At 34.3% G+C, this 12,803-nt stretch overlaps 1 protein-coding gene across 2 annotated transcripts in view; it reads left to right on the top strand.

Annotated features, from left to right (window-relative positions):
• The first annotated feature begins 296 nt into the window (after positions 1 to 296).
• Positions 297 to 12,803, top strand: part of LOC115885778 (glyoxylate reductase/hydroxypyruvate reductase-like) — a 72,252-nt gene continuing 59,745 nt past the window's right edge. The window contains exons 1-2 of one of the 2 annotated variants that reach the window (XM_030904792.1): positions 8,175 to 8,303; positions 11,395 to 11,522. In XM_030904792.1, the coding sequence (XP_030760652.1) occupies positions 8,233 to 8,303; positions 11,395 to 11,522 (199 nt within the window). In that variant the 5' untranslated portion in view covers positions 8,175 to 8,232. Of the gene's footprint in view, positions 493 to 8,174; positions 8,304 to 11,394; positions 11,523 to 12,803 lie in introns of those variants that run through there. The other variant, XM_030904793.1, reaches the window with a different exon arrangement.

Below are 12,803 nucleotides of genomic sequence, written 5' to 3'. Positions count from 1 at the left end.
TGCCATTTGAAATAACACTATTTGCAGAAATATGAATCTTAACCGACATCTGTTAATTGTGTGGAGAGATGTAGTGATATGTTGATTAACAAGCTCTTCAACAATACAAGAGATTCAAGACTAAAGAAAATTTACTGAAAGATAAAAGATTACTTGTTTTTGCTAGGAAAAAGTTCAAACAAAGCGTTCGTCAATTTACGGAAGGTGTTAATATAAAGGACTCAATTCAGCATGTTTGGAGGGTGGTAGACATATTAGCTAATAAGCATATAAAGCCCCTTAAAGGGTCGGCTACACGTACAAGCTTTACCACGAGCTTACCTGCGCAAACCTGTTTGTATCGGGAACTCGCTGTGTGTAGACGGTAAAACGGTAGCACGCACAAACCAACAAGCGCGGCCTGCGTAAACGTCGCGCTGCTAAAGATTTTAGTTTGCGCAAACCAGTTTGTGCGGTGATATCATATGTGTAGACAGTATCAGCGAGTTCAAGGTACATTTTTGTGACTTTTGTGGGTTTTGTGTTATTAGTTATCAACTCTTAGAAAATGTCTGATATTCGTACTTATTCCAATAAGGAGTTTATGACGAGTTTTATTGAAATATATTGATCGTTGCCATGTCTATGGAAGATAAAATTGAAAGATTATTCTGATAGAAACAGAAAAAATGATGCGTACAAGAACATGGTTTTCTATTTAAGTCACTTTTTACACCACTTCGATCTACACCGTTTATTTTGCTGTTTTTTCTTTAACAATAAGCAATAAAAAACAATAATTCGTCACTTGACATTTGTAACGGAACGGAACCACAAATTCAGAATAAAAATAATTGTGAATGTACGCTCTTACTTGCATCGTGTGGACACCGCACAGTGTTCCTTCTAGTTTGCGCAAACTATACCGTGCAGGCAAGTCGCTGTCGTGTAGCCGCCGCTTAAAGATTTTAGTTTGCGCAAACCAGTTTGTGCGGTGATATCATATGTGTAGACAGTATCAGCGAGTTCAAGGTACAGTTTTGTGGGTTTTGCGTTATTAGTTATCAACTCATAGAAAATGTCTGATATTCGTACTTATTCCAATAAGGAGTTTATGACGAGTTTTATTGAAATATATTGATCGTTGCCATGTCTATGGAAGATAAAATTGAAAGATTATTTCGATAGAAACAGAAAAAATGATGCGTACAAGAAAATGGTTTTCTATTTAAGTCAGTTTTTACTCCGCTTCGATCTATACCGTATATTTTGCTGTTTTTTCTTTTACAGTAAAAAACAATAATTCGTCACTTGATATTTCCACGAAGGGAACCACAAATTCAGAATAAAAATAATGATGAATGTACGCTCTTACTTGCATCGTGTGGACACCGCACAGTGTTCCTTCTAGTTTGCGCAAACTATACCGTGCAGGCAAGTCGCCGCCGCTTAAATGATAATAGCCTGGTATTTTTCCGTTGAAAGAGTCATATGTAATAAAACCGCGAATATTTGCAAAACCGCTAAAATTTAGAAAATATTTTAAATATAAATAATGTTTTTAATTTTATTCCATTAAAAAACATTTCTTCTTCTTCAAGTGTCATGTTTCTTGAACGTTGACGACTGCCATGTTAACAATACCTCTGTATCGCTCTCGATCTTAAGTAAGTTTGCGAATGGCAATTAGCGATACGTTAGACTGCCGGAGTGCTGACGTCACGAATGTCAAATTGCTTTCCAAACAAGCTTTAGTTCTTTTATATTTCTATTGAGTTCTTCCAAATGACGTCACAAGTTAATATAAAATGTAAAAAACAGGTGATTGCTGACCACCGCCGAGTTTTGTGTCTGGTATTTTCAATACGCCTATGATAGTTGCGCATGTTGCAAAATCTGTGAATTTTTTATTTAAAAATACGCAATACGCTAAAACAACATTAAAAATATTCCCTACGCCGACGATACGATATTAATTGCTGATAATATAGATGATCTACAACAACTGGTTAACAAGGTACAGCAAGAACAGAGTAACAAAAACATAAAAAAATAATATGGTAATATCCAGAAACCCAGATATGTTTAATAATTCCATCATAGCATTTAACAGAAGGCCCATAGAAAGAATAGATTAATTAAAGTATTTGGCAATCTAGCTGTTCCAGATTGGACATCAGACAAGAAGACTAAATGTCGTAACGAACAAGCTCGACAGGCATTCTTGAGGTTTCAAACAGTTGCCTGTTCGACAAGATTTTGACCTAAATCTTAGATTAAGATTTATAAGTACTACGTTTGATCGGTGCTTCTTTGTGGTATGGAAGGTTGGACATTGAAAGCAACAGCCATTAACAAACTAAAGGCTTTCGAGATATGGCTGTATCACAGAATCCTTAAGGTACCCTAGACTGATAGGCTAACAAATGAAGAAACTTTCACAGGACACTTACACAGGGATCTCCTCAACGAACACCTCAGTAGGCCGAAGCTGAGAAACAACGGCGAATGCAGATTCTGAGGAGAAAAATGGGGAAACACCAGAACACCTTATTACTTACTAAGTGCGCTGAGACGACGACCATTCGTGCCATGAACTTTGGTACGGCTGATATCGAGGATGAAGAGCTGGCCTGTGGGGGCCGTCTCAAATGCTGGCTTCTGTTAAAGCCCTGAGACTGTATGATAAGTTATAACTCGTTATAACTCAAGAAAGGGGAACACACAATAGATCTGTAAGGTCGCGGTGATTAACTCCCCTCCCAAACATTCTACATTAAGACGTGTTAACAAACAACGTGAAATAGTCAATAATATAAGATATGCCGACGAGATACCGTATTAATAGCAGAAATCCGCGTAGATCTACAAGAATTAGTAAACAGAGTCAATGAAGCTTGTAAGAATTGTGGCCTATCTATTAATATAAATAAAACTAAATGATGTGTGTAAAGTAGATGTCGGCGAGACCTCTTTATTGTTGAATGAGGAAACGTTGGAGAGAGTGGAGAAGTTCAAATACCTAGGCTGTTGGATTAACTATCATATCGATCCTTCATACGAAATCAGATGTCGCGTAGAACAAGCAATAAATACATTTCAGAAGTTTAAGTCGCTGCTCTCAAATAGTTCACTAAACATCAAAATACGGGAGAAATTTACAAAGTGTTATGTGTGGTCGATTTTATTGTATGGATGTGAGACGTGGACACAGAAGAATACTTAAGATATATTGGACCACCAGAATCAGAAATGAAAAAGTTCTTAGAAGAATGGAACATGACAGACTACTTCTGAATATTATCAAGCGACGAAAACTTGAATACCTTGAAAAATCGAAGGAAAGAAGTTGATTGGGCGCAAGAGGATTTCGTGGTTGAGGAACTTTTGGCAATGCACAGGCTTGAGCGCGGATGAATTACCTCGTGTAGCGCAAGATCGAGAGCGATACAGAGGTATTGTTAACATGGCAGTCGTCAACGTTCAAGAAACATGACACTTGAAGAAGAAGAAATGTTTTTTAATGGAATAAAATTAAAAACATTATTTATATTTAAAATATTTTCTAAATTTTAGCGGTTTTGCAAATATTCGCGGTTTTATTACATATGACTCTTTCAACGGAAAAATACCAGGCTATTATCATTTAAGCGGCGGCGACTTGCCTGCACGGTATAGTTTGCGCAAACTAGAAGGAACACTGTGCGGTGTCCACACGATGCAAGTAAGAGCGTACATTCATCATTATTTTTATTCTGAATTTGTGGTTCCCTTCGTGGAAATATCAAGTGACGAATTATTGTTTTTTACTGTAAAAGAAAAAACAGCAAAATATACGGTATAGATCGAAGCGGAGTAAAAACTAACTTAAATAGAAAATTGACGGTTTTAAAAACCAAAATACCAAAAATAGGTATTGACGGTTTTTTGTTATGATGAAAATGTTGTGTGATATGAAAAAGCAACAAAATATATTATCGATTGCAGCAACTATACCTAGTTTACATTCAGTATGTCCAATTAATATAGAACATTATAGCTATACTCTGTTTTAGGTAAGTTAAGGTAAGATTTCGACAGACGATGACAGAAGAAAAGCAGATGAAGTCCCATACCAATCTATTTATTTTACTAAAAAAGTTTCTAATAATTTTTAAGTTAATTATGGATGGGTTTAAATATAAATTCGTCATGCGTCGTCACTTGTTGTTTTTAACCAGTTTTATTGGTTTATTTCAAAAATGACAGATCGTAATTCAATTTTATTGGTTTGACGGAACGATGAACGACAAACGGACGCCGATGCGTATGAACTCGCCTTTAGATTTTTGACGTTTGTCAAAGTCTTGCCAAATTATAGGTTATAATTTTGTGACAACTTCTGTCAAATACCCTGCGTTTTGGAAGATGATGCATTTTGATTCGTGTTATTACGTGTGTTTTGTGTCTTTTAAAGTCAAGTGGAGGAAAAATCGAGTGAAAATTAACTGTAGAACCTAAAGCACAGTTTATGGTTAATACTCGCTGCCCGGGAGGAAAGTCTTATACAGGTACACCAATAAAGTTACTATCAATAAAGTTCGTATACCATCTCGTCGTAGATAAGTGCATCTCGAATATGATAGAAGGACCATACTAAACACATACTAAAAACTGGAGTAGCTGTAAAATATTGACATCACACGATAGGTAAATAATGGATTTTAGTACTGCAGAAAAATAATGTCAAAAGGTACTGGTTTAAGAAAATTAAGATTAAAGTTAATTAATCAACCTGTGAGGTATAAAATTTGGTAAGTGTTATTATTAATAAAATAGTTTGTTTTATTTATGTTTGTTTATGTTGTTTTATTTATTCCTGCGGGATATTACAAATTTGTATTTGTACATAAGTTATATTGATAAATATAATCATAAATGCGGGAAGTTTCATAAAGCTTGAAAGTAAGAAATAGTTCTTTTTTATATTTTTTGGTATGTGGTGTCTTGTTTTTGTTTGTTTTGTATTAACACATATCGTTTTTTATTAAATAAAATAACTCGATTACATTTTTTCAGTTTTATACAGTTTTTTTTCACAACATTTTGAAGTTACTTGTCAGTCAAATTTTAAATACATTTAATTTCCTGCTATGCGTTCCAGTTGTACCAACTTATTGCTTTGTAAAATAAAATAAACTACTTCGAAATTAAAATGACAGACACATCTATCACTGTCAAGGATCTTCTCGTTGAACAGACTATATGCATGATTTTAAAAATTTGCTACCATTATATTTTGATAGTTGAGTTTTTGAAATTATTCGTTAGCTTCTTAAACAAAACAGACCCATAATAATTCAAATCTTTATCATCCAAGACTTCCAAGAATTATAAAGTAATCTCACGTCAAAATTTTTTAAAATTATTGCATGCCTTAAATGTTTGCAAAGTTAACAAAAATATGTCTTTGATTACCTGCAATTAATATATTTGATCCAATTTATCAGTTCTGCATCATATCCGAAATTCAGATTGTGTGTGACACAAAGAAGAGTCAACGTGCAACGTGAACGACAAGAAAATGGCAAGTAAAAAAAATTGTAAAGTCTTAATTACTAATTACACAGTCGTTCTCTTGAGTTCTCCTGCCTAAAATCTATATTGCCTTCCCTAAGATTTTAAATATAAATGATTGAAACTCATACAAGTTTACCACAATTTAAACTTAAGATAATTATTAAATCCATAATTATACTAAAATATAACATTTACGAAGTTAAGTTAAATATTAACTATTTCTACTTAATCATTTAATAATTCTGATAAAAACACGCTTGATTATTTATTTTAGAAATCATACGGGCTATAATCATTAATATGACTATATTATTACTTTATTACAATAAAAAAAAAGAAGTATGTAATAATAACTCGGAATAATTATTAAAAACTGCCCATCTTGTTATAGATGTCGGCGTCGTGTCTCTATTATTTTATTAGCCGTTTAGCTATAGTTTGATTTCAGATAATGCAGATTTTAATATGCCATTTGTGAAATTTTGCCGTATTGTGAAATTTAATAAGTTAGCACTAATTAAATGATAATTATTATTTACAACAATATTTAAACGATAAAAACTTATCCCAATAAATATTTGGCACCGCCTTGAATTAATTTGTTTTACGTTGGCGGTGGAAACCATACAAGCTTTTTCTTTGTCCTAAGTTGTTAATTAAAAAAATAATTATCATATAAAAAAATATAGGTCCTAATAGCCTAAATTTTATCAAAATATATCAGCAGATCCGATGAGACCCGAATTATTATATGTTTTGGAACTTAATGATTTAATTAATTATTCCCTTTAATGCATCGATTGTGCGCATTATCCTACGCGCCAAGAAAAAATATTACATTAGCCTAAATTTATTATGTATGTTATTCCGCTCTTTCACGTATAATTTGCCCCCTGCTTCTCATACGGAAAGAGTTAGATTAAAATAGCCCAACTGTACTTAACAACCCATGCCTTGACGCATATTCTTTTTTGTAATAATATCGGCTTTCAGAGACTAAACATCCATATCCATAAAATAGTTGGCCCACACTAATAAGACATCATTTCGGCCCTCAGACGGCCTTGCTCTACTCAGCTATCGACTTACGTGTTGACAAGTTGATTAGGCAGGTTATTGAACTCCATGTCGCCTCTAGCATGTCGTTTTTTCAAAGATGGATCCCATATAAACGCGGCCAGAAGTATTTTCAATACTAAAATATTTCTTGCTATTTTTTCAAATCAGCCTGTGCTACGGCGTGATCTATGTGATACTTATTTGTTATCGACTTCAAATTATGTCTTTGACCCAAAAATCCGCGTTTATATATCGAATATTTAATCGTGTTACACATAGAATAAACAAAAAAAAATAAAATTCTTTTATAGGCACTGAAGATGTCGTATGATCGAAGAAAGTCATTTAGTTGACTTGGAAATGACGATTATTGACATTTATCATAATATTGTACATATGAAATAACAGCGACCTTCATTTCCAAGCCAACTCTGACGCCGTTCTTTGTTTAATCAAATAATATTACATTAAATTGTTTAATGATCGAAAATCCGTATTATTAACGTACTGTACCCAACATTCGTAAATCTTTCAATCTCAACAGCAATCTTACAATCTTCAAATTAATCAAAAGTTCTGCCAACACCAAATACGTTTAAATTACCTATACCGCGGCCTCCCCATAAGAGCAATGAGAGAATTTGTGTCCCAGTATTGAAGGAGGACAGAAAATCGAGTCGAATGGTTTCAAGACATAAGTTCATCGTTGTTTAGTCAAACCTCCTATCACACAAGGATAGACTTATGTAGGAAATGCATTGAAATTCTATAGCCATCCTTTAACATCTGGACAGGAATTTAAGCGGTACCCTCCGTATAGGTAATTTAAACGTATTTGGCTAACACTGTCTCCGGCAACTACTCACTTTGTCCACTGAAAGTAGAACTACGGTACAGTCTGTGGTACAGTATTCTTTATCTGCTGCGATCTATCAGCGCGCAGCGGCGTAGAGCTAAACTAAATCTCGGAATTCTCGGACAATTTAATGTTGTTTTAGAGTATTGCGTATTTTTAAATACAAAATATTTCTTTCTATTTTTTAAAATCAGACTGTGCTACGGCATGATCTATGTGATACTTATTTGTTATCGACTTCAAATTATGTCAATGCCTTTTTACTAGAAAAATAATGAACATCAATTTATTGCCTTTTGACGAAATGTCATTTGCAAGTCGAATACATAAGAATAATTATTAAGGATTTTCACCAAGATTTTGGGGTTTGGTAATAATCACAATGGATGTGATAACGTAATTCTATAGCGGGTTAGTGCTCAGCGTCGAAAAATACTATAGGATATGATGTAAAAAGCATAGACCACTTTTCTTTTTTTGTGTGGCTGTGTTATCAATGAGAACCTACACTAACCTTGTTCAACACAAATACGACTGTTAGAATCATGTACTGTATATTTTTGTTTCTACGCTACAAATTTTATATTGGGATATTCGTGCTAATTAATTTTTAATTAGACCTCGTTTCTAGGATAAATTGGGGTATAATTTGTAAAAACAGATAAGATATGGCATTTTTATTTCATGATTGTGGTATTTTAAATAAATTATGAATATTATGCTTTTTTAATAATAAGGTGTTGTTCGTTGTTCCGCTTAGCAAGATTGTATGTGCCAACATGACGCTGAAAAAAGTTTTTATAAGTAATCCAACAGTGCCCAGAGTGGCCTACAAAATTTTTGAGAATTCGTAAGTAATATACTAGTTAAAATTTAATTAACTTCTCCGGCAAAAAAGCTGGGAAATTATTATTATTATTTTGTGCAAAAAGTAAAAACAATTTAATGAATTAAAATAATTAATAACTTCTTTAGATTTTTGCTACAGTAGCGAAATACAATGCAATAATTAATATATTTGGATAATCATAAATTTTGTATAAATTTATATTACTTATGAATTAATTCTATAAAAATTATCACCGTTGATTGAAAGAATTGGAAAGATACGCAACCTAAATCACTATACCTTCCGTCTCTATTCCATATCCATTCCATATCCGTTCCGTATTTTTTATTGTATTAGCGCTATACGTAAGCTTCCGTTCCGTATAAGTCCCAGACTTTTTATTGTACAATTTATATCATTACAAAAGTTTTATTTTAAAAATTTGTATCTTTTGAAAAAGGTAATAGATTTAATTAAGAGATGAAAGAATAAATACATATCAGCAAAATGTTAACAGAGCTGGTACAAATGTACGAACTTGACAACGATGTATCCGATACGCTTCAGTCCGTCCGCCAAAAAATTGTATGGAAGGAAAGGATATGGAACGGAAGGGAGACGGAACGGATAGTATGCATTGTCCTATTTATTTGCATAAAATATTATATTATGCAAAGCTGATGCGGAAGGTATAGTGAGAATTGACCTTTATGGGCGAATTCGTGACAAGGCTTATTTGATTTTCCCTTGCGTCTCAAGTGCTTAACGTTTGTGACACCAATCGTTCTGCGGTCAACGCATAAAACACTTATTTTATAAAAATTCTTTTATAGGTAGTGTCGTATGATCGAAGAAAGTCGTTTGGTTGGCTTGGAAATGAGGATTATTGACATTTATCATAATATTTTTCATATGAAATAACAGCGATCTTCATTTCCAAGCCAACTCTGACGCCGTTCTTTGTTTAATCAAATAATATTACATTAAATTGTTTAATGATCGAAAATCCGTATTATTAACGTACTGTATCCAACATCCGTAAATCTACGGATTAATCAAAAGTTCTGCCAACACTGTCTCCGACAACTACTCACTTTGTCGACTGAAAGCAGAACTACGGTACAGTATTCTTTATCCGCTGCGCTGTAAGTAACTATTAGCGCGCAGCGGCGTAGAGCTAAACTAAATCTCGTAATTCTCGGACAGGCTGAGGGTATTTTGTATTTGACTAAGAGTGGGTTCCATGGGACTCACCACTACGGCCGCGAGGGCCTATTGTGGCTCAGTTTCTACGAACTCTTTAATATAAAAAGGCGTTAAAGTTCACCCTCAAGACCCAGCCTTTTAACATAGGCCGTTATGTCCCAGGGTGATAAGTCTCCTAGGTCTGATAGGTCTAGCATGGGTTTGCCAAACATCTCAAATCTAGTCCTGCCCGGCGGAGCAGGTACATATAACGTGCCTTAATTGTTTCGTCATCCTCCATACAGAGTCGGTATTCGGCGTCTTCCACCACTCCCATCCTCTGTAGTTGTGATCTCAGCCGGCAGTGATCCGTGTACACTGCAGTGAGTGTACGCGCTCCATTGCTACCAGCCTTTAGGAGTTCTTCTGTTCTGTGTTTGGATGGCTCTGCTAGGATTTTCTTGACATGTTCGATTCCGGGACTGTCAGTCCCGGAACGTCGCATCCCTAACCCATTCACAGAGCCTGTCTCTTGCAAGATTTTTTTGGAACGCTAAGTGTCGGTTCTGGGCCAACGAATGGTGAGCCTGCACTAATTTTGGCGAGGAAATCAGCACGTTCATTTCCCTCTAGGCCGACATGTCACGGTATCCATATTAGCGACATTATGTTCCTATCTCGTAATATATTAAGTAGTTTCTTACAATGAAGAATTGTCATAGACGTGCTTTTCGTTGCCTCAAGTGCTTTCAACGCGGTTTGACTATCCGAAAATATGCATATTGTTTTCCCGGTGTCTTGCCGTTCTACCAGCAGTTGCACACAAGTTTCAATAGCATATAGCTCAGCTTGGAAAATTGTGGTGTTTTCCAAGACTGTGGTAGATCTCAGTCTTTGGACTGCTGCAGTAAATTCCTGCGCCCGATCCTTTTTCGTTTTAGGATCCGTCCGTGTACCAACACATTTCCGCATGTAATAAACCGTTTCTCGGCTTATTCCATTCGTCCCTATTCGGAAACAGGACGTTGTAGGTGCGTGTCAAGAGTTGGACTGGTGGTGTGAGATCCGAAACCATTCCCAGAATCTCATCCGACTATAGTTCGTCTCCTAGTCGGTTTTGTGTGAACATGATTGTTCCTTAGCCTTCTCGTGCCATATTTAGAAACCTGTATGTAGTCCATCTTGCCTCTCTTTTCCAAAAGAATTTGAAGAGGAGGTAAGTCGATTAGGGTTTCCATAGCTTTTGACGGCGTGGAATGGAAGGCACCAGTCACCGCTATGCATGCTTGTCGTTGTAGTTTCGACAATTTATTCTTTGCCGTTGTTTGGTTGGCTTTCTGCCACGAGGCAACCGCACCATACGTGATAATAGGTCTGATGGCTGTCACGTAGAGCCAGTACATATTTTTGGGATTTAATCCCCAGTTTCTACCACAAATTCGGCTGTATGCTCATAGAGCATAGAAAGTCTTTTTTGATGTTTTTTCCAGCTAAGTTTTTCGTCCAGGTTTAATCCTAGATACTTAACCTCCTCCGCAAACGGAATTGTCTCACAAAGAAGAATAGGCTGAGGGTAACGCCAGCTACATCTCGGACAGGTTTTGTACCACAAAATCGCCCATAAGGTTGCGCATCTTCTTATTTCTTCAATCAACAGTACAATATTATCTACCGGGTGGTGAATCGTTGTTGAAAACATAGGTAATCCGATGCAAATTTTGAACTGTTCAAATATTAGTTCCTATGTTAAGTAAAAACATAAATTATAGACGTAACCAAAATACGTTGAGTTATTTCTTCTTAGTTAAATTAAATAATTACACAACTGTGTTAGATAATTTCATACGTTTTTTGTAGTTAATTTTAACTATTAATGCGTGACATGAATTTCCACTTCTCTAAATTTAGGTTCGGATATATTTTGTAGGGTTGAAGTTATTACATCTCCTGGAATCGACAGAGAATCTATTATAAAATGTCTATCAAGAACAAAGGTTGATGCTCTATTCTGGGCTGGACCTTTCATGTTGGATAAAGAAATTATTGATGCAGCAGGTTAGAAATACCCTTTTCAAGACAATAATTGATGTGTAAAATTAATTTTCATTTATTTTACGCAAATATCCATTAATGCCTTAATTTTGTAAATATTTCTTCTGCGCCTCTTCTCATTTATTTATGCCTTTCTCATTACTACATGACAATTTTATTCAATCTGAATATAAATTTCTCAAATCTCTCAATCTGAAGATCTCTCAAATTTCTCAATTTGAGTAATATTAGCAGGTGATTAAAACTAAATTCTCTAAACTAAACTTCGTAATTCTACAGGAGGATTACTAAAGCTACAATTTAAAATTATTTTTAAAAGGTACAGAGCGTCCCAAATAAATAAAAAACATCAAAGTTGTGTTTTTAAAATGAAACACCCTGTATATTATTACATTTTTAGTTTCTCCGATTAAAATAAATTTAACTTTCATTAGTTTACCCCACTTTAATGTTACCGTTTTTGAAATATTTACGATTTTGTGAAAATACAGTAACAATTTTAATCAGGATTTTAATGCTTCATTACTAAGCGTATTTAAATTTTTAAATCCTAATATTGTTCTGAAGTTTTTCTGTTAAACGATCTTATAGCTTATTTTTTGTTTACTTCTTTGACCCTCTTTTGAACAATTTTGGTTAACTTATTCTTGGTCTTTGGTCTGCTTTTAATAATACAATTTAATTAGAATTAAGGATAATCTTTACTAGTATTCCGACGTTTCGATCATCTTTGGATCTTTTTCAAGTTCAAAGCTTGCCAGTTATACACATATGTCTAAAATTTAATTACATCAATTGACATCCACACACATTTTTAAAATTATAAATAAAATTTCGTTCAACCGGTCAAATTTGTGGCTATACGCATACTGTGATAGAAACTATAGATAAACGCATACTGTGATAGAAACTATAGATAAAATTATACAGGGTGTTTAAAAAAACATGTGCCATCTCTCGTGGGGAGATTCCTCACGTACAAATAAGGTTTATTTTTCATATCAATATAGGTCCGATTCTGCTTTGTTTGTAGCTACAGGGTGTTAAAATCTTAATAATCTTTCGATTAATTATAATTTTCTTCCAAGTACTTTTAGTGATTCGGTTGAAATTTTGAGGGTAAAAGTTACTATAAGTGCTACATATCTTAATGCTGTATACCGGGTGCGTCTTAAAAGTTGTTCATCCCTATTATAACATTTTTATTTTTTCAGACAAAAAAACGAGATTTATTTTGGTATGTTAGTATATGACATAAATTAGGATTGATTGACGTAATCAATT

This window comes from Sitophilus oryzae, unplaced genomic scaffold (genome assembly GCF_002938485.1).
Source record: "Sitophilus oryzae breed Bouriz unplaced genomic scaffold, Soryzae_2.0 scaffold_41_pilon_pilon, whole genome shotgun sequence".
NCBI lineage: Eukaryota > Metazoa > Arthropoda > Insecta > Coleoptera > Curculionidae > Sitophilus > Sitophilus oryzae.
This window is presented reverse-complemented; position numbering and strand designations above follow the sequence as displayed.